The sequence below is a fragment of the Macaca fascicularis genome, chromosome 9 (assembly GCF_037993035.2).
Source record: "Macaca fascicularis isolate 582-1 chromosome 9, T2T-MFA8v1.1".
NCBI classification, from domain to species: Eukaryota; Metazoa; Chordata; class Mammalia; order Primates; family Cercopithecidae; genus Macaca; species Macaca fascicularis.
This window is the reverse complement of record NC_088383.1, coordinates 95,573,725-95,596,978: the sequence shown is the minus strand read 5'-3', so window position 1 is coordinate 95,596,978 and position 23,254 is coordinate 95,573,725. Positions and strand designations below refer to the sequence as shown.

At 41.0% G+C, this 23,254-nt stretch overlaps 1 protein-coding gene across 1 annotated transcript in view; it reads left to right on the top strand.

Moving 5' to 3' along the window:
• Positions 1-738: 738 nt before the first annotated feature.
• The window catches only part of PRKG1 (protein kinase cGMP-dependent 1), a 1,337,040-nt gene continuing 1,314,524 nt past the window's right edge, over positions 739-23,254 (top strand). The window contains exon 1 of the mRNA XM_005565848.4: positions 739-1,244. Coding sequence (XP_005565905.1) covers positions 979-1,244 — 266 coding nt within the window. The 5' untranslated portion in view covers positions 739-978. The remainder of the gene's footprint in view (positions 1,245-23,254) is intronic.

The window sequence follows — 23,254 nt, the reverse complement described above, 5'->3', positions numbered from 1 at the left end:
GCCTTTCTCTTTTCCATAATCATTTGGCTCATTACCACATGTTCATCCAACTTTCCCACCAACAATTTTAGTTCACTTTCCCACCAACAATTTTAGTTCACTATGTCCAGTAAGGCTTTACGCTGAAAAACCTTGTAACTGGTATTGCCCTGTCATTCTTACTAGGGTCAGAACCATGGGACTTCACAGTAACACACACACACACACACACACACACACACACACACACACACACACCCCTTCCTTTCTGAATCCATCCAGGCATCAAAAATAGAAAAGAGGCAAAAGGCAAAGACCAAGATGAATTTATGCAGGTTACCGTCTAAAGGCAGTTTAATATTTATGAAATGTCACACACATACACACACACTCACACTCTTTAGGATCCAGTTACAAGCGCTGCGTCATCCGCCAGATCACATGGTAATTGTTGCTATTTCAGGGATCAAGTGGCATAAAGCTCCCCCCCACCCCACCCCCTTCCCTTGGTACCATATAGCGTGGAAGAGTGAGTTTTGTGTGATGGAGTGGGACTAGGCTCTCTGATCCAACCGTCTGCTAGCAACTCGACTGTCGGTGGGGTGGCGCGCGCGTATTCTCACGGAGTGACTAGGCAAGGGGGGCGGGGGGGAGGGGGTCTCAGGGGAGGAAGGGCAGCTCTAATTGGTTTCTCAATGAAAGATAATCACCTACTCCCCAGAGAGACTGGAGATTAGCACTCTGCCTCTCCTCTCCATCGCTTTTAGACTTCTCATCCTCCCCTCGGTGCTTTTAGTCCATTCAGCAGAAGCGGATCGAAGCAGGAGGCTCCCCGCGCCGCATTAGGGGCGCACTCCGCCGCGCTCGAGTACTTAGCGCCCATTCACTCGCTCACCCGCGCCCTCCGCTCCCGGCTGCCGTCCCAGCCGCCGCCGCCGCTGCCGCCGCTGCCGCCGCCGCCGCCCGAGAAAAAGTTTCGCGGAGGGGCTCAGTGAAAAAATGAGCGAGCTAGAGGAAGACTTTGCCAAGATTCTCATGCTCAAGGAGGAGAGGATCAAAGAGCTGGAGAAGCGTCTGTCAGAGAAGGAGGAGGAAATTCAGGAGCTGAAGAGGAAACTCCACAAATGCCAGTCGGTGCTTCCCGTGCCCTCGACCCACATCGGCCCCCGGACCACCCGGGCGCAGGGCATCTCGGCCGAGCCGCAGACGTACAGGTCCTTCCACGACCTCCGACAGGCATTCCGGAAGTTCACCAAGTCCGAAAGGTAGGCGCCGAGGCCGTGGGCCCGGGTGTTCGTCTCGGCCCGCGGCGCAGAGGCGGGGGGCTCTGGCCAGAGGCCGGGGGCGGGTCGGCCCAGGGCGCCCCCTGCTCGCTGCGGCGCGCAGAGTGGGGGTGGCCCCGCGGCCCGGGAATGGGAAGTGTTTATTTTTATTTCTGCCCATCACGTGCTGTGCTTGTCTCCGCCGGGCTGGGAAAGGCTAGCTCCACGGGGAGACGCGCCCCTGTGGCGTGGGGGTGGGGAGGAGGACCGCGGAAAGTTTACTCGCGCGGGCTAACTTGTGCCCTCCACACTCGGCTGCAGTCGCGCGGCTGTCCTCCGTGCGCCCCGCTGGGAGCGTCCACACAGGGACCCAACCCTGCCCATCCAGGGGCCTAGAGAGCTTCCTAGCGGCGACCCCCCGGACTCAGGCCACTGGACATGCTCAGTGGGGCTGTCCGAGCCTCCCGGGGAGGGGCGACTGGAGGCTGGACGGGGTTGGGCTCAACTTAGGGACTGAACTTGCCCAGAACCTGAGCTCTGCTGGCGGGCGCGGGGACGGGGAGAAGCGGGACAGGGGCTCGTCTCTAGGGCAGGAATCCAGCCTGGAGCATGGGGGCGAGGCGGGGAAAGGTTTGTTCACAGGGTCACTTTCAAGGCAGCTGTGATGTCAGCAAGACATTGCAAAGAAACCCCACCTTCTGGACGTTCCTTTGCTCTGATTGTGTCTTCCAGAAGTGCAACACCTTAAGCTGTTCTGGGTTTGGAGTCCGCTCAGTGGCCTTGCACCTGAAGCAGATTTGGGGCTGCTCGTCAGCCCTGTCCCAAAGTGGATACTGCGCCCTCCCTTTTTGTTTTCCCCTGAATCCCTCCCTGGAAAAGTTGGGATGAAGAGGGCGGAGGGGTGAGGGTAGGCTGTTTCTCAGGACGCCTCCGGGCTCCTTCCTTTCCTCCTCTCCGGCACTTGAAGAGACAGATCCTGCCAGTTCAAAGTTGTATGTCGCTCCTTTGGGGTGTGCAGAGGAGGCTGGGTGGATTTTGGCCACAAGTAGGAAGCTTTTGCACTCCACTCGTCGCCTTCACCGGAGAAGGCTGATCGATTGGCTGCAGCATTAAAGCGCCTCTGGACATTAGGGAGAGGAAGTGCAGACTCCAAAGCCCATTACTGGCTTTTAGTCCCTGGAAGTGCAGGGCCGAAAGTGCATTTCTCAGGATATTGAATATTCCATTAGGCGTGCCTTCATGCCCGCCTACCTCTCTTACTCCTTCCCTCTTCTTAGATCACTTGCTATCTGAGTTTGGGGCCCTCAGGGGACTCCTAAACTAGTCCCCCTCTCTTCGTTTAGCTCTCTCATTTTTGAGGCAAGCTCTTCTGAAGAGCATGTCCTCTCCAATGTCCCCATCCAGGTCAGCTCCAGGGTGCTTAGTGTCTCCCACTGGTCCACTGCACCTCTTCCGTGTCTGCCTCTGGAGTCCCTCTTGTGTATTGATTATATGGGATGGGGAGCCAGGGAGGCTGAGCGGGGGTTCAGAGTTATTAGAAGAAGACGAGGAGCTGGGAGCCAGAGCGGGGAGAAAAACAGGAATCAGACAGAAAGGACTTCTCTTAGAAATTGTGGGACCTTCTGAACAGCCATCTCAGAAGACAGCTTTCAGATTTCCTGAGTGACATTCCACTTACGAAGTGACACTGTCCACATGGCACCTTGGGGCCCATCTTGCCTTGAAAGTCCCTGTTGGATGGAACAGTGGCATTTTCCTTACTTTTCTCAGGATTGCAAACAGAGCTAATATTTGGCCTTGCCCTTGCCTGGGAAGCCGCTGCTGAGTCTAGTCTCAGCCGGACTGTGCATTCCGAGTGGCTGCCCTGCCCTGCGCTCAGCAGCTGGAATCAATCTGCCCACCTCCTTAAGAAGCCACTTCATCAGCGGTCACCCGGCAGCTGCTCGCCTCCCAGGGCTGCTGGGCTAGGGCTTTATCGCATTTTTGAAATTTCAGATTTCTGTGTCTGGGCTATGCCCCTTAAACAGTAACAGCAACGCTTTTAAGCAGGGAGGAGATTTAACCAGGGTATGGAGGGGACAGGAGAAAAGCCCTCCTTCCCAGAGTCCACTCTCATTCAGGATTTGCTCTCAAAGAGGCAAGAAATCTCTTAAGAATGAAAGGAGGTGTTTTGTTGTTGTTGTTTTTTGTATGTGCTGGGAGGAAATGGCTGATCTGTCCTTCTCTCTTCCCCTCCCTTTTCCAACATTTTCATGTTAGGGGTAGGAACATTCATCATGAGTGGATCATGCGCAATAGCGGTCAGTGCATATTTGTGTCTATAGCAAATAGCTGGAGTACTTTTCTACTTCCTCTCTGGGCTGGTTTACACTGGGAGTGAGGGTAAACTGTTTCCCACTCAGCGTTTAGTTTCATACTTTTGAATGGAAGTGTGGAGTTATTTTCAGCGAGCTGACTCATTAGAGTTTAAAAATTTTTGACCGGTATAGTATATGGGGATAGTAACCATTAGAATTAGGTACTCTTCCTAGCACTTAAAGAGACAGTACGAAATTATCATTGGCTAGATACCTTATTTTGGCCAAGAAAGGAAATACTTTATTAAGGTATTTCTGGGATACAACATTTAATATGAAACAAGATGCTTTTAAAATAAAAATTGTTTTGAAATGTTCAGATAAGGATTTGATGAGTAGATATTCCATCACCTCACCTGTTTTTTGTAAAAGGCTGTGCCATTCTGAAGGGCATGCTGGGGCTGAAAGAGAATGCTTTATTGCAAAGCTTGTGTTCAGTTATGATTTCTGTAGCATTTGAATGATAACTATTAAGGCTACAGGCTCATTTCAAACTTTTTCAAGACACCCAGCTTTTATATCAACAAGAACAGAAATGTAGCCTGAAAGCGCAGCCGGCCCTCTCTAGCCATGGGTTCCACATCTATGGATTCAACCAACTGAGGATCAAAAATATTCAGGAAAGAAAAAAGGAATGGTTGTGCCTGGACTAAACATGTATAGTTTTTTCTTCTAAACAATACAATATAACAGCTATTTACATAGAATTTATATTGCATTAGGTATTATAAGTAATCTAGAGATGAGTTAAAGTATATGAAAGGATGTGTGTAGGTTTTATGCAAATACTACATCATTTTATACAAAGGACTTGAGTATCTGTGGATTTTGGTATCCTTGGATCTTGGAACCAATCCCCCATGGATACTGAAGGATGACTGTGTAGGAATTTTATTTATTGAAAAGAATGATGAAAAACTTTTGCCTATAAACACTGCTTTAATGAATGATTTCAATCTTAAAAACTTATGTAATAGGTGACAAATATATCTTAAGCATGTATTGTAGATGAAGGAAATGGAATTCATTAACAACTGTAATCTAGTCAGTCCAATTAGCTAGATTTCTGTGTGTCCACAGAGGGTATAATGCACAATCTCCATTAAGAATGATCTAAGTATCTAAGGAATGCTTAGATGAAAATTATACTAGGAAAGGAAGATCTGAGCTCTCAGCATAAGTATCAAGTGTACAATATGATGATCATGTTTACAAAGAATATATCCGACTTATTGCGGTACTCATTTTTAGACCCCTTAAGAAATGCCCAGTAAGGATCAAGTGATTATCTTTGAAAACTGCAAGCTGTTTTGGATGATGGTGATGATATTTTACATTTATATTTAAAATACTGTTTTTCTGCAAAAGAACTCCAAGTGTTTTACATAGATCTCTGTGAACTCTTGATTTTCTTAATGAATATACTCCACATCAAGAATTACCTATTATCCTTAATCGTTTCCCTTACTCTTTTTGCATGCACCAAATTCCTTATTTTGGCTGCCTAGTTAGCCAGTGTATGCTCAGGAACTGCACACAATTTTTTAATGAGTTTAAGGAAAGACTAGAATCAATATTAATCTGTTACAGGAATAAAAATAGATGTATTCCAGATTCATTTGAGTTATTCTTGTCATGAATCCCTTGATTCTTGATAATGTAAGTTGATTATTTGGAAGTGGAACTTCCTTTCACTGGGACATGGATGCCTTGGGATGGATGCCCCAGAAAACTCATTACCTTTTGCCTCTCTGATCCAATTCACATTTGATTTCACCTTAGGACTAAATCAAGGAGTTTGGCCTACTTCTTATATAAGCAAGGTCAATGAAGTGAGTAGGTCTCAGCTGAATTCTGGGTCCAGAGTCAATTATTTATTATTTGTTCACATGGAAAATACACAATGCTGTAAAATAGCAATGAAAGCAATAATAGAGATAGCTAATCTTAGCAATCTTAGCGCCGTGCTGAGCTATTTACCTGCAGTAGCTCATTGTTTTCTCACAGCAGCCCTAAAAGGCATCCCCACTTTTCAGGTGAGGAATCTGAGGTTTGAAGAAATTTAAGTCACCTGTCTAAGGTATCACTATGAGGAAACGCCATAAAGTTTCAAACCTAAATCTCGAAGATTTTAGAGCCCAAGTACTCAACCACTATACTATATAAGCTTGGAATAGGACTGGTTCTAATTTAGTAAGTGGGGAATCCTTCCAAAGAGGAAATAATGAACATTCCCTAAATTAGAATGGGAGTTAGAAGTCTTAGAGCCAGTGATAGGTTAACCTCATGAAAATGGGACCAATGAACCTTTGTATCTAGCACATGTCCATTGGATCTGCTGTGCCAGGCTGGAATTTCCTCAGCCCTGCTCTTGGGATTGCCATTTACCAGTCCTTCCTCTTTTTCCTTCCTCATCCCAGTGCTGTGTTACAGGCAGGGCAGATGAATAATACAGTTATGAAGGATGTGAAAATGACCTTGGTTGCCTCCTTTGAATACCCTTTGCTATTTGTCACTTGTGTCCCACCATCGATGTGGATTGATTACTGCATGATAATATGCCAATATGTTAACCTGTTACCTCTTTCTGATGAACATGGTAATATGCTAACAGGAGCTTTTGGGAGAGGATATTTATTTAGTTTACTCAGCTGAGTAATATTTCTGACAAGGTTTTAAGGGGAAGCAGGCTGAGGAAGGGAAAGGAAGATTTTTAGGCAGCACGACGTGTAAACATCCCCGTATCTTGCCATATGTGATTTGAAGAGGACAGGGCTTGAGCATAAGCACTTCACACATGCTTTCATTCAAAGCTGTACAGGAGGTGGTAGTGTCTTGATTTTAGTGACGAGAAAACTGAGCAAATCATTGTGGAAGTGTCCTTTAAAGGATCTCAGAAATAAGACCAGAAAGAAAATTTAGGGTTTTTTTTTTTTTTTTTGCATCGGTACCAGAGTTGGTGAATTGATGTCTTCAACGTATCTGTTTATACTTGTTATTTAAGACACACTGATTTTGCTTTGGGGTTAGTTCAGGTTCCAGAGTCGTGTGCGTTTTCCAAATGTATTTGTAATACACCAGGAGTTCTTGTTCCATTTGAATTACCAATATGTGTACAGGTTGAAAGTTTACATTTAATCATGTATTCATTGGAAATCTGACCCTCATGAAACTATTTCTAACAGACCTGAAAAAACAAAAGATGTCGTATCTTTTTGCTCTTTCCTGACTAAGGGCCTGTTTCCTAGTGCCCTCTCACCATAGCATGTAAGAGATGCTGAGAGTGCGTTAAAACCATTTCTTTTGATAAGATTTTCAGGTGATTTCATAGTTGCTCAGGGTATGAATAATTATTTTCATTTGCCGTTGAGAATCTGCTTATCAGAGTTCAGGACCTTTGTTATCTAGGTTTCTTGTAGCTCTTGGAAGTTACTGTGAGCTCTGAGATAAACCAGGGATAGCATATCCTGTTTCACAAAAATGAAAGCTCAGAAGTTTGGGAATTGTCAGAAAGGAATACTGACCTTGAGTCTAGAGTCATTGGTATGCTGTGCTGTTGGCTCCCTGAAGAGAAAAGAGGAAGTAGAAAAAATAGTTTAAGGGAAAAGAAAAATATATGTTATACTTATGTGTGTATATATGAACACATACATGTGTCAAACTGCCACCACTTTATTAAATTTACAAATGTACATTTCTTATAGTAATTATTACTGTGAAAACCCGCTAGGTTGGTCCAAATCAGTTTCCTGCAGAAAGGAAGGTTTATTTCTTAGGTTTCTTATTATAAAGTAGATCACAGCATCTTATAGTTTGTAAAATGCTTGTGCTTCGTATTAGTCACATAGCCCAGTGCTTAGCCCAGAACAAGGTACTGGATTCAGCGTTTGCCACTCCTTGTTGATGTATTTCATCCTTCTTTTACCGAGTGATGGTTTTTCATCTCCTTTTCCATGCTCCTGGATCTGCCAGTGTTGTGTGTCTCTCTTTCGGGTCCTTGTGTTTCTTCTGGCTTAACATCTTTAACTCCTGTTAGATCTATTTTCTTTGTAGAAGTCATATAACAGCAAATATGGAGCAGATTTCTTACTGAAACTCTTACTCTAATCTCTTAAAATCTTTCATGTTCTCAGATGTTTCAGATATTATATAATTTAAATTTTCTAAGGTTTCAGAAGTAATTATTTATTAATCGTTCATGTTGAAAATACATGCTTTAGGCTGGGCACGGTGGCTCACACCTGTAATCCTGGCACTTTGGGAGGCCAAGGCGGGCAGATCACATTAGGTCATGAGTTCGAGACCAGCCTGGCCAAACTGGTGAAACCCTGTCTCTACTAAAAATATAAAGATTAGCTGGGCGTGGTGGCACATGCCTGTAGTCCCAGCTGCTTGGGAGACTGAGGCAGGAGAATCGCTTGAACCCGGGAGGCAGAGGTTGCAGTGAGCAGAGATCGTGCCCCTGCACTCCAACCTAGGCAACAAAATGACAGAGTGAGACTCCATCTCAAAATACAAAGCAAAACAACAGCAACAAAACAATGCTTTAAAATATTTGCACACTGCGAAATGGATATATCCAGAAAATGTATATCTTTTAAATAGATTTGTTTTATTATAGAATGACTGGTAGTAGAAACTAATCCCCTGTTTTATTTATTGTTGTTCTTAAACAACATAATTTGTTTTTAAAATGCTTAACTTTCTCTGCACTACTCACTAAACATTACTGATGGATCACCAACTTTGGGGTATAGTATGTTGATTTCATTTTAAACATTTTTAAATTGTTTCTTACATATTAATATGATAGGAACCCATACTACCTTAAACAATTATATAGTTTTAAATTCAATCAATATTAAGTTTATATTGACTCAAAAGTTTTAAAATACTGCTTGTAATTTTTTCCTGTCCAATGTACTAGCCGCATCTTCAACCTTTTTCTAGTACATATTGATTTTATATATTCTTGGAAATTAGTCCTAAGCAGTTAATTTGTTATTCTGGGATTTGATTTGGATTGATTTTGTTATGTATTTGAACCCATTGATAGCACTTTCATGTGCAAGATGATAACATGACTGTGCTGATTTCATCTGAGTGTTTATTTATTAAGGCAAATCCAGGAAGATGTCTACTGTAATCAGCTTGTTAGGATTTAGTTTGACTGTTTTATTTGAAATAGGTATTTTGCAACTACACTTCTTCAATTGTCCTCTCGGACTTATTCCTAATTCAGACTGTCCTTCCTTTTTAGTCCAATTTAGAGAGTACTTTAAAATGTGTTTTAAATTCTCAGATGTGTCTTTATTTGAGCACTCTGACCTCAAACACTGGAAAAGTACTGGCAAAAACCTTATAGGGTTCTAAAAATAATTGTATATTTGCCTCTTACAAATATTCATGGGTCTGTTTATTCAACTCTATGGTACTATTGTCTAACAAGCAAATCTATAAGCCTTTGGGTAAATGTTAATGTTTTTCTTGATGCTTCTTATTATCTAGGTGCAGATAATGCTAATTTCATGTATCACATGGTCACCAAGGGCCTTGGCTACATATGCTAAAAATTTTCCAAATAGAAAATTCTTTTGTATCTCAGATTGTAAACCCTTGGGTAGAAACCAGGTCTGTTTACAGTAAAAATTCCAGCCAAGTAAAACCCTCAGCTTACCATACATTTCTCTTCCTACATGCTACTTTTCAGAGAAGAGGTAAGAGCAGCACTATCTAGAGTGTATTAAAAACAAATTTTGAAAGCCCTGAAGCCTTCCTAATAATAAAACCAGTTCATACTCAATTTAGTCTTCTCTCAGAGAAAAGTATCACTCCAAAATACTCAATCCAATATCCTATGCTTTACTCTGGCAGGTTTTAACTGTGGTGCCATGACAATGGTGTGTATTTGATTAGGTGTAAGGTAGAAACGAGTAAATAATGGCTTAAAAATCAAAATTCATGAATAATTTGTTTCTTCAAAAATAAGATTGCATGCACTCACAGGCACCTCCCGAGGGATAGCCATTTTCTTGCATTCCAATTGGCTTTCTTGACTGGGAAGATTACAAATATATGGCAGGAAATTGCACATAATCCACAGACAGTCTTGTCTTTTCACAAGAGTATGTTGCACATGGGAATGTCATCTATCTTGTGAATCACTGCAGAAAAAAAATGTTTGAGAGCCTCTGATCTGAGCTATGGTTCTAAAAATCAGAATCTTGACTCTGTGTCACTTAACGCTACTTATTTATAAGTAAATGTTGTAAGATTCACTAGATTCTACTTAGCTAGCACCTATATTTCATAACAATGATTCCCAAAGTGTGATGTTTATGTAATTGGTGGCACCAGGGATGCTTCTATGTGGTAGACAAGTGAATTTATTTTATAGTTATAGACATTTTAAACGTGTTGTGAGAAAACATATAACAATCACATCAAATGCATGCTGTGTAGTTATGTTGTTGAGAGTGAGGCTAAGTATTAAGAGTTCATAGATTTTTTTTTTTTTTTAAGAATGAGGTGTAAAAATACAGATTGTGCATAATGTCAATATGGGTACACAAGAAAGGTTTGGAAAAGATTGTTTTAAAGTCATTTTCAACAAGGAATGGAATGGATTGTTTTCCCGTTTGTGTTTTTGCTTCCCACTGCCCTGTTTGAAGAATTCTGGCCTAATTCTCTACTGTATCTGTGTCTGAATGACTCCTTGCATACTGTTTGTCAACTCCTTCATGGGAATTGCAGTGGGGACATAGAGTTAGATGGAGATGGTGGTTTTCATAAAGTATACTCTTGCTTTGAGGATAAGTCATTCTGGTTAAAAATTGCTCACGTTAATACATCATCAGAAAAACATTTGATTCTCATCCTCCTTCAGATTTATAAACTCTCTTGCCATGAGTCAGTGAGGTCCATAGCTGAATAGGCCAGCATAGAAATAATAAAGGATGCTGGGGCACCCACTTCCATCCAGCCTGTGTTCCCTGGGGAGCTCTCACTTCCTGTACTATCTCCGCAGTGAGGCCTCTCGTTTCCTCCTGCAGTCTCCTTCTTGATTCCTGACAGTAGATGCCTGTGGCTGTGAAGGGTCATTCCATCATGTGGCATTTTATAGGAGAAATACATGATGCTTTCCCTCACCCCTTTCTTTGTAAATAAACAATTTGGAAAAAGTTTGGAAGGGCAAAATTTTTGATCGGATACACATTTATTTTCCCTTAATCTGTTCCCTTTCCTTGTAGAAAAAAATTAGATTATTCCAAATTATAACTATGATTTAAAAAAAAATTATGTTGTTAAAAGGAATGGCTTTGTTGTTAAATGAGAAAAATGCAAGGAGAAAAGAAGTATATTACAAACAGGATGAGGAATTTGCGAACATTCACTTTTCTCTCTAGAGCATAGTTCAGGTCATCTCCCCAGTGGCTTAAGAAAGGGAATCCTTAAGGTTTGAATAGAAGTACCCTCCTAAAGGTAGGAAAAACAACAAAAAAGAGGGGCTACGGTGGGGAGAAAATAGAGGGGGAGACATAGAGAGATTTCAACAATTACCACAAGATGGCAGCAGAAGTATAATATTTAACAATTGTGGGCTCCACTAGTAGTTTGAAATAGCTCTTAGTTGAATTTTAAAATATATTGTCAAATATAACTTTCTTAATATCAGAATTTATATATTTGAAAAGTGTATCATCAAATACATATGGTCTTACTTTTTTTTCCAGTTAGTAGTGGTTGGGGAATGTATTTTAAAAGCTAAAGTTAAATTTTCTTCTCAGTGTTTGTCTTAAAGATTAGAGAAACGAAGAGTACAGTTTGCATGGAGAGTACTTTGAACATTGATAATAGACTGAGGGAAATTCCTAAAACTCCTATGAGGAAACCTATGGACTCATACTTGGCTGAGAGAAGAAAACAGAGAAATAATGGGAAATTAATAGTAGTAAAAAATAATATGTATGTGTGAGGAGACTAAAGGAATGGCTTCCTATTCACTCCCTTCTACCCCCATAACAAATTAAAAGAAAATTATTATAGGAAAAAATTAGATCAGTTATTAGATGAAACTCATAATAGGCTGCTTGATCTCCTTGATAATTCTGTGATTCTAGAATGTAACTAATTAAATCTTATTGTGGCCTATTGTAATCTGAGATTACCATTACAAAAATATTTTAATAATCAAGTTAATATGATTATTTACATGTATCTAAATATTTTTAAGAGAATAGCAGAGTGTTTTATGAGATACTCTGAATATAAACTGCCTCTCAAAAATTTTAGGGTAAAGAGTCGTCTGGCTTATACCACACAGGATTACATTGTGGGTTGGATCTAATGGGCTATACATTTTTAGATCAATATTCCCTCAGAAAGTGCCATTCAGCCTTCCTGTAAAAGGCTATTTCATTCGGTCTGTGACCCCTGTCATGTGAAAACCCCCAGGGGCCTGGATGTGAAGCAGTCTTGCTGCTGGCATCATTTGTGATTTAGCGCTGAGGAGAAATGTACTTATTTTGGTCTGTCCTAGCAAGCAAGGGTCAGTGGTGAAAGGAAGTTGTATTCTGGGTCAAAACAAGTCAGTTTTGGATTAATGCTATTCCTTGACCTCTTTAATTGGTCTTTTTGCTCAGATACTGTGTTAGATCATACTTAGATAAACAGGCAAGAAGGGAACTAGAGAATTTAGAACAGTTCACATTTCATGCCCTGTTTGACAATAAGATGCTTCTATAAAAAGTGTTTTGAAATACTGTGATATATTTATTTGAGGTTATCAATATATAGAAATGCTCTCTGGGATGGTAGTCAATATTTTTCCTAGATTAGGAAAAAAAATAAAAAAATAAAACAACGTTACACTGTCTGTGACTGCCAGAGAGAACCAAGGGTAGATTCAATGTTGGGTGTGCTTTCTGGTGTGTGCGGGGCCAAAAAAGAAAACTTAGCCTCCATTAGACATGGTGAAGCAAGCAATAAATAGTAATATCTTTTATTTTCTCTGATCTTTCTAGTCTGTTATCTAGGCCAAGACAAATTCCCGAAGTATAGCAGCAGGGTTTGAAACGTGTTACATTGAAATTCCCCGGTTACCCAGCCTCACCGTCTGACTCCAGGGCATCATGAGAGCTTTCCACACGAGAGGAGACAGGCTGTGAGCTCTGTAGGCTTCTTGATATTATAGCAATTAGAAAAAGAAGAAAAAGTTTCTGTTTTGTGGTCCCAAATCCCCATTCACCATGTTAAAAATCTGGACATGCTTTAATGATACTTATGAGCATACACTATATCTCAGACTTGCTGACTTTAATCTCTTTGTAGCCTATGTCTGCTTCCTTGATTGTTTTAGTTGCAAAAACAATGTGTGCTGGTTGTCAGATAATAAAGACATATACATTTTATTTTCTCCTCCCTATCTTTTTTACTTGTCCTCCAGCAGATACCCAATGTTAAACTTTCTGTATGTTTCCGTAAATCTTTATATGTAGAGGGAGAACTCATCTGCCCATTTGGAGGGTTTTATTTTTTCACCCGAAATAAAATAATTCCATAACACTCCTCAGTCACCTGCTGTTTTTGCTTAATAAGAGTACCTAGGCTTCTTTCCAGATCAGTTCGTATTGGTCTTTCTAATAGCTATGGAATAGTAATTCCATAGTATTCGTGTACCTCAGCTTATTGATACTGACATTTTGGTTTGTTTTTGCAAGCATTCAGTGCTGCAATTGATATTATTGTACACATTTTCTCATATGTTATTTATGTATTTATTTTTGTATTTATTTATTTATTTATTTATGTATTTATAGGATGAATTCCAAAAGGTCAGAGTCCTAGGTCAAAAAATCTATTAATATTTGACTTTTTTAGTTTATGTGATTATACATACATTTTCTGTATGAGATAAATGATCTATAAACTTTTCTATTAAAAAATGTATACTGGCCAGGCACGATGGCTCACACCTGTAATCCCAGCACTTTGGGAGGCCAAGGTGGGCGGATCATCTGAGGCTGGGAGTTTGAGACCAGCTTCACCAACATGGAGAAACCCCATCTCTACTAAAAATACAAAGTTATCTGGATGTGGTGGTGCCTGTAATCCCAGCTATTGGGGAGGCTGAGGCAGGAGAATCGCTTGAATCCGGGAGGTGGAGGTTGCGGTGAGCCGAGATTGTGCCATTGGACTCCAGCCTGGGCAACAAGAGAGAAACTCCGTCTCAAAAAACAAACAAACAAAACAAAACAAAACAATAAACTGTAGGCTGGCGGCATAAACAAAATTAATATTCTACATTAAAGACAGACAATTAAAAAAATCAAACTTACAAACTTAGCAGAAACATGTGGAAGGTTCTTTTTTTTAATACTTGAGTTGCATATATGAGAATGCTGTTTTTGGAATGATGTTTACATGCCCTTTTACTTTTCAGATTTATAAATTCCATATTATGCATTTGGTTTGATGTTTGTGTGTGTGTGCCTGTGTGTGTTTAAGCTGAAAAAAAAATTAACTGCTACAGCGTAATTTGGAAAATAAGGATAAAACTGTATTGCTCTTAAAGAAAATAACTACAAGTCCTTCTTTAAGAATCACAATGATTTGTTTTTCTTTTCATCAAAATAAATTTTTGATATTCTAGCTCCCACTTGGGAAAATAACAAATTCCAAGTCTCTCAGCTACGTTTTTTTTCAAAAGGCTAGTAGGGAGATTTGGACATATATGGTATTGGAACCACTCAGTGGAGATTTCCTTTTATAGGATGGCAACCTCGGTAGATATTTCATTTCGTTAATTTTTTCTTGGTCATTGTAATGATATTGGACTAGATTTACTGAACGATATCTTTGCAAACATTTATTTGGATCAGAATTCAATCATATTAAGGGTACTCAATCATGTGATTGGAGGCAAAAAGTAAAATCATTTTGGGGGAGTAGGAAGGATTACCTTAGAAATTTCAGTCTACTCTTGTGCAGGAGTAACAGGGTAGGTTGTGATAATTAAAAAAAAAACGATCCTGGGAGTCACAGACTTGATGTTGAATTCTGGTTCCTCCTTGACATGCTGGCTGTGTGATTCTAGACAAATTACTTTGTCTTTCTGAACTTTAGTTTCCACATATATTAAATGGGGACAACGAGAGTTTAAATGAAACACTGCTATGAATTGCCCATAAAGCAGGAATCGTGAGTGGACCAGCTGTTTCAGGCTCAGGGAAAGACACTGGAAGTGCTGGAGGAGCTGTGCAGAGTGCTAGAATGTCTGAGTGGCCAGGGATCATTGACAGTTGTGCATATTTTTCCAGGTTGGGTGCCTTATTTTGCAAAAGCCTTTCTCTCCCCTCCTCTCATTGTCTATTCATTGTTCAGTCCTCAGAAATAATGAGGGCACACCTTTTCATATCTGGTGGAATTGCAGATGCATAGATACGGGTTAGGGACTCTTTGCAGATATTCCAACAATGCAGTTGACCTCAGTTTCAAACTCTGAAAGCTAGAAGGGGAAGTGTGCTTCCACTGAACTTTCTCTATATATGCCCCTCTCCCCAAGTCTACGTTAAGCCTTTGTGTAGCCCCAGTGCCTGTTTGCAGTTTAGAGACTGGTTTTACTGTATTTGAGCTATTTCATGTAGATAAATACTATTTCAGATTTTATTTCTCCCAAGACAGTTGGATCTATCAGTCAATCAGCTAATCTATGGGAAGACATATGAACTATTTTGGAGATCCAAAGACACTTTGTGTCCTTACTAACCTGATGCTATCATGCAAAAATACACACAAAGCCACAGCCTCTTCAATTATTAAAAACCTCTCAAGGTTGTTGAGAGGATTAAATGAGCTCATGCATGTAACAGATTTAGTTTATTGCCTTATAGAATGTAGTCATTCAATAAATGTTAGCTCTCATTGTTATTTATTGATTCTGACTTCATTCATCTAATATATGAAAGAACTTTTAACCGTATGATAGGAATGGGCCCATACGTATTCTTCCCATATTTCTAACTCTATACTTGGATCTAATTTTGCTCATTGAAATAGCTCTGACCCTATTTTCGGAGTCATTTCCTGAATCATAGATGGTACTCTGACATAGGTCATATTTAAGACTTATTTTCCCTTCTTTCTTTTCCATCCATGGTATAGTCTCAGGTTTCTTTCCATGCATTTCATGCCTCCTCCCCATCAGTCCATCATAATATAAACTTATTGCTCTAGAAGGAAATATTAGAAACTTCTGTATAGTGATATATTTAGCTGTGCTAGGACCACCTCTGCAGCTATCTACTCTCTGAACTGAATAAACCAAGGGCTTCGCAAACTCTAGTTTACGTATGAATCACCTGGGGAATCTCCTTCAATGCAGGTTCTGATTCAGTAGGTCTAGGGAAGGGCCTGAGATTCCTTTCTTTCTTTCTTTCTTGCTTGCTTGCTTGCTTGCTTTCTTGGAAATCTTGCTCTGTCACCCAGGCTGGAGTGCAGTGGCACAATCTCAGCTCACTAAAACCTCTGCCACCTGGGTTCAAGTGATTCTCCTGCTTCAGCCTCTGGAGTAGCTGGGATTACATGCACCTGCCACCACACCCGGCTAAGTTTTGTATTTTTGATAGAGATGAGGTTTAACCATCTTGGCCGGGCTGATCTTGAACTCCTGACCTCGTGATCCACCCACCTTGGCCTCCCAAAGTGCTGGGATTACAAGCCTGAGCCACTGTGTCCAGCCAGGCCTGAGATTCTTAATTTGTAGTTATCTGTCAGGTGTTGCTGATGCTGCTGGTCTCCTGAAGACCATTAAATAGCAAGGGATTAATTGATTCTCTCCAGTTCCTTCCTGCTTTCCTTTTACCATCCAAGTTAAGTTTTCTACACAAATAAAGTGCCGTCAGACACAATAATGCAAACTAAGGTATTAATGATACATTAACAGGGATTGCATTATAAGACGAACTCATTACCTGGGAAAGCCTACAGGAAACCTTCTGGTATTCTTGTCCCTTCTAGGCCATAAGCACACACAGCTGTAGAATATAAAGGCTAAGAGCATGGGCAGTGGAATCAGATGAGCTTGAGTTTCAAGTTTCTGATATCTTAGTCATGTTGCTTAACATCTTTGACCTTCAATTTCCCCCTGTAAATGGGAATAAGAAGGCCCACCTGAAACTAATGTTATGCAAAACACCTATTGTAAACATGCCTAAAACAATAGCAGTTGCTTCTGTAGTTTTAATATTAGCGTTTTGGAGACAAAGTCCAATTTAAAATGTGATTCAGAAGGAATTTTAGTTGAGATATAATGGGAAAGTAGGAAATACTAATTCAGCATTGTTTTATTTATTTATTTATTTATTTTTATTATACTTAAGTTCTAGGGTACATGTGGATAACGTGCAGGTTTGTTACATATGTATACTTGTGCCATGTTGGCGTGCTGCACCCATCAACTCGTCAGCACCCATCAACTCGTCATTTACATCAGGTATAACTCCCAACGCAATCCCTCCCCCCTCCCCCCTCCCCATGATAGGCCCCGGTGTGTGATGTTCCCCTTCCGGAGTCCAAGTGATCTCATTGTTCAGTTCCCACCTATGAGTGAGAACATGCGGTGTTTGGTTTTCCGTTCTTGCGATAGTTTGCTGAGAATGATGGTTTCCAGCTGCATCCATGTCCCTACAAAGGACACAAACTCATCCTTTTTGATGGCTGCATAGTATTCCATGGTGTATATGTGCCACATTTTCTTAATCCAGTCTGTCACTGATGGACATTTGGGTTGATTTCAAGTCTTTGCTATTGTGAATAGTGCCACAATAAACATACGTGTGCATGTGTCTTTATAGCAGCATGATTTATAATCCTTTGGGTATATACCCAGTAATGGGATGGCTGGGTCATATGGTACTTCTTGTTCTAGATCCTTGAGGAATCGCCATACTGTTTTCCATAATGGTTGAACTAGTTTACAATCCCACCAACAGTGTAAAAGTGTTCCTATTTCTCCACATCCTCTCCAGCACCTGTTGTTTCCTAACTTTTTAATGATTGCCATTCTAACTGGTGTGAGATGGTATCTCATTGTGGCCTTGATTTGCATTTCTCTGATGGCCAGTGATGATGAGCATTTTTTCATGTGTCTGTTGGCTGTATGAATGTCTTCTTTTGAGAACTGTCTGTTCATATCCTTTGCCCACTTTTCAATGGGGTTGTTTGTTTTTTTCTTGTAAATTTGTTTGAGTTCTTTGTAGGTTCTGGATATTAGCCCTTTGTCAGATGAGTAGATTGCAAAAATTTTCTCCCATTCTGTAGGTTGCCTGTTCACTCTGATGATAGTTTCTTTTGCTGTGCAGAAGCTCTTTAGTTTAATGAGATCCCATTTGTCAATTTTGGCTTTTGCTGCTGTTGCTTTTGGTGTTTTAGACATGAAGTCTTTGCCCATGCCTATGTCCTGAATGGTACTACCTAGGTTTTCCTCTAGGATTTTTATGGTATTAGGTCTAACATTTAAGTCTCTAATCCATCTTGAATTAATTTTCATATAAGGAGTAAGGAAAGGATCCAGTTTCAGCTTTCTACTTATGGCTAGCCAATTTTCCCAGCACCATTTATTAAATAGGGAATCCTTTCCCCATTTCTTGTTTCTCTCAGGTTTGTCAAAGATCAGATGGCTGTAGATGTGTGGTATTATTTCTGAGGACTCTGTTCTGTTCCATTGGTCTATATCTCTGTTTTGGTACCAGTACCATGCTGTTTTGGTTACTCTAGCCTTGTAGTATAGTTTGAAGTCAGGTAGTGTGATGCCTCCAGCTTTGTTCTTTAGACTTAGGATTGTCTTGGAGATGCGGGCTCTTTTTTGGTTCCATATGAACTTTAAAGCAGTTTTTTCCAATTCTGTGAAGAAAGTCATTGGTAGCTTGATGGGGATGGCATTGAATCTATAAATTACCTTGGGCAGTATGACCAATTTCACGATATTGATTCTTCCTATCCATGAGCATGGTATGTTCTTCCATTTGTTTGTGTCCTCTTTTATTTCACTGAGCAGTGGTTTGTAGTTCTCCTTGAAGAGGTCCTTTACATCCCTTGTATGTTGGATTCCTAGGTATTTTATTCTCTTTGAAGCAATTGTGAATGGAAGTTCATTCATGATTTGGCTCTCTGTTTGTCTGTTACTGGTGTATAAGAATGCTTGTGATTTTTGCACATTAATTTTGTATCCTGAGACTTTGCTGAAGTTGCTTACCAGCTTAAGGAGATTTTGGGCTGAGACAATGGGGTTTTCTAAATATACAATCATGTCATCTGCAAACAGGGACAATTTGACTTCTTCTTTTCCTAACTGAATACCCTTGATTTCTTTCTCTTGCCTAATTGCCCTAGCCAGAACTTCCAACACTATGTTGAATAGGAGTGGTGAGAGAGGGCATCCCTGTCTTGTGCCAGTTTTCAAAGGGAATTTTTCCAGTTTTTGCCCATTCAGTATGATATTGGCTGTGGGTTTGTCATAAATAGCTCTTATTATTTTGAGGTACGTTCCATCAATACCGAATTTATTGAGCGTTTTTAGCATGAAGGGCTGTTGAATTTTGTCAAAAGCCTTTTCTGCATCTATTGAGATAATCATGTGGTTCTTGTCTTTGGTTCTGTTTATATGCTGGATTTTGTTTATTGATTTGCGAATGTTGAACCAGCCTTGCATCCCAGGGATGAAGCCCACTTGATCATGGTGGATAAGCTTTTTGATGTGTTGCTGAATCCGGTTTGCCAGTATTTTATTGAGGATTTTTGCATCGATGTTCATCAGGGATATTGGTCTAAAATTCTCTTTTTTTGTTGTGTCTCTGCCAGGCTTTGGTATCAGGATGATGTTGGCCTCATAAAATGAGTTAGGGAGGATTCCCTCTTTTTCTATTGATTGGAATAGTTTCAGAAGGAATGGTACCAACTCCTCCTTGGTAGAATTCAGCTGTGAATCCATCTGGTCCTGGACTTTTTTTGGTTGGTAGGCTATTAATTATTGCCTCAATTTCAGAGCCTGCTATTGGTCTTTTCAGGGATTCAACTTCTTCCTGGTTTAGTCTTGGAAGAGTGTAAGTGTCCAGGAAATTATCCATTTCTTCTAGATTTTCCAGTTTATTTGTGTAGAGGTGTTTATAGTATTCTCTGATGGTAGTTTGTATTTCTGTGGGGTCGGTGGTGATATCCCTTTATCATTTTTAATTGCGTCGATTTGATTCTTCTCTCTTTTCTTCTTTATTAGTCTTGCTAGCGGTCTGTCAATTTTGTTGATCTTTTCAAAAAACCAACTCCTGGATTCATTGATTTTTTGGAGGGTTTTTTGTGTCTCTATCTCCTTCAGTTCTGTTCTGATCTTAGTTATTTCTAGCCTTCTGCTAGCTTTCGAATGTATTTGCTCTTGCTTCTCTAGTTCTTTTAATTGTTATGTTAGAGTGTCAATTTTAGATCTTTCCTGCTTTCTCTTGTGGGCATTTAGTGCTATAAATTTCCCTCTACACACTGCTTTAAATGTGTCCCAGAGATTCTGGTATGTTGTATCTTTGTTCTCATTGGTTTCAAAGAACATCTTTATTTCTGCCTTCATTTTGTTATGTACCCAGTAGTCATTCAGGAGCAGGTTGTTCAGTTTCCATGTAGTTGAGCGGTTTTGATTGAGTTTCTTAGTCCTGAGTTCTAGTTTGATTGCACTGTGGTCTGAGAGACAGTTTGTTATAATTTCTGTTCTTGTACATTTGCTGAGGAGTGCTTTACTTCCAATTACGTGGTCAATTTTGGAGTAAGTACGATGTGGTGCTGAGAAGAATGTATATTCTGTTGATTTGGGGTGGAGAGTTCTATAGATGTCTATTAGGTCTGCTTGCTGCAGAGATGAGTTCAATTCCTGGATATCCTTGTTAACTTTCTGTCTCGTTGATCTGTCTAATGTTGACAGTGGAGTGTTGAAGTCTCCCATTATTATTGTATGGGAGTCTAAGTCTCTTTGTAAGTCTCTAAGGACTTGCTTTATGAATCTGGGTACTCCTGTATTGTGTGCATATATATTTAGGATAGTTAGCTCTTCCTGTTGAATTGATGTCTTTACCATTATGTAATGGCCTTCTTTGTCTCTTTTGATCTTTGATGGTTTAAAGTCTGTTTTATCAGAGACTAGTATTGCAACCCCCGCTTTTTTTTGTTCTCCATTTGCTTGGTAAATCTTCCTCCATCCCTTTATTTTGAGCCTATGTATGTCTCTGCGTGTGAGATGGGTCTCCTGAATACAGCAGACTGATGGGTCTTGACTCTTTATCCAGTTTGCCAGTCTGTGTCTTTTAATTGGAGCATTTAGTCCATTTACATTTAAGGTTAAGATTGTTATGTGTGAACTTGATCCTGCCATTATGATATTAACTGGTTATTTTGCTCGTTAGTTGATGCAGTTTCTTCCTAGCCTCGATGGTCTTTACATTTTGGCATGTTTTTGCAATGGCTGGTACCGGTTGTTCCTTTCCATGTTTAGTGCTTCCTTCAGGGTCTCTTGTAAGGCAGGCCTAGTGGTGACAAAATCTCTAAGCATTTGCTTATCTGTAAAGGATTTTATTTCTCCTTCACTTATGAAACTTAGTTTGGCTGGATATGAAATTCTGGGTTTAAAATTCTTTTCTTTAAGAATGTTGAATATTGGCCCCCACTCTCTTCTGGCTTGGAGTTTCTGCCGAGAGATCTGCTGTTAGTCTGATGGGCTTCCCTTTGTGGGTAACCCGACCTTTCTCTCTGGCTGCCCTTAAGACTTTTTCCTTCATTTCAACTTTGGTGAATCTGGCAATTATGTGTCTTGGAGTTTCTCTTCTCGAGGAGTATCTTTGTGGCGTTCTCTGTATTTCCTGGATTTGAATGTTGGCCTGCCCTACTAGGTTGGGGAAGTTCTCCTGGATGATATCCTGAAGAGTGTTTTCCAACTTGGTTCCATTTTCCCCCTCACTTTCAGGCACCCCAATCAGACGTAGATTTGGTCTTTTTACATAATCCCATACTTCTCGCAGGCTTTGTTCATTTCTTTTTCTTCTTTTTTCTTTTGGTTTCTCTTCTCGCTTCATTTCATTCATTTGATCCTCAATCACTGATACTCTTTCTTCCAGTTGATCGAGTCGGTTACTGAAGCTTGTGCATTTGTCACGTATTTCTTGTGTCATGGTTTTCATCTCTTTCATTTCGTTTATGACCTTGTCTGCATTAATTACTCTAGCCATCAATTCTTCCACTTTTTTTTCAAGATTTTTAGTTTCTTTGCGCTGGGTACGTAATTCCTCCTTTAGCTCTGAGAAATTTGATGGGCTGAAGCCTTCTTCTCTCATCTCGTCAAAGTCATTCTCCGTCCAGCTTTGATCCGTTGCTGGCGATGAGCTGCGCTCCTTTGCCGGGGGAGATGCGCTCTTATTTTTTGAATTTCCAGCTTTTCTGCCCTGCTTTTTCCCCATCTTTGTGGTTTTATCTGCCTCTGGTCTTTGATGATGGTGATGGACTGATGGGGTTTTGGTGTAGGTGTCCTTCCTGTTTGATAGTTTTCCTTCTAACAGTCAGGACCCTCAGCTGTAGGTCTGTTGGAGATTGTTTGAGGTCCACTCCAGACCCTGTTTGTCTGGTATCAGCAGCAGAGGCTGCAGAAGATAGAGTATTTCTGAACAGTGAGTGTACCTGTCTGATTCTTGCTTTGGAAGCTTCCTCTCAGGGGTGTAGTCCACCCTGTGAGGTGTGGGGTGTCAGACTGCCCCTAGTGGGGGATGTCTCCCAGTTAGGCTACTCAGGGGTCAGGGACCCACTTGAGCATGGAGTCTGTCCCTTCTCAGATCTCAACCTCCGTGTTGGGAGATCCACTGCTCTCTTCAAAGCTGTCAGACAGAGTCGTTTGCGTGTGCAGAGGTTTCTGCTACGTTTGTTATTGTTTACTGTGCCCTGTCCCCAGAGGTGGAGTCTACAGAGACAGGCAGGTTTCCTTGAGCTGCTGTGAGCTCCACCCAGTTCGAGCTTCCCAGCAGCTTTGTTTACCTACTTAAGCCTCAGCAATGGTGGGCACCCCTCCCCCAGCCTTGCTGCTGCCTTGCCGGTAGATCACAGACTGCTGTGCTAGCAATGAGGGAGGCTCCGTGGGTGTGGGACCCTCCCGGCCAGGTGTGGGATATGATCTCCTGGTGTGCCTGTTTGCTTAAAGCGCAGTATTGGGGTGGGAGTTACCCGATTTTCCAGGTGTTGTGTGTCTCAGTTCCCCTGGCTAGGAAAAGGGATTCCCTTCCCCCTTGCGCTTCCCATGTGAGGCAATGCCTCGCCCTGCTTCAGCTCTCGCTGGTCGGGCTGCAGCAGCTGACCAGCACCGATCGTCCGGCACTCCCCAGTGAGATGAACCCAGTACCTCAGTTGAAAATGCAGAAATCACCGGTCTTCTGTGTCGCTGGCGCTGGGAGTTGGAGACTGGAGCTGTTCCTATTCTGCCATCTTGCTCCGCCCCCCTCTGTGGAGGCTTTTTCACCTGCCATTTCCATCTGCCCTCCCTCCTTCTCCCCTTTTCTTATTTTTCAAAGGATATGGTGTTGATTGATTGTCCTTTGGTTCAGATGAAAGTATTAGTCTCTGGTGGCTCTGTGAAATGTCACA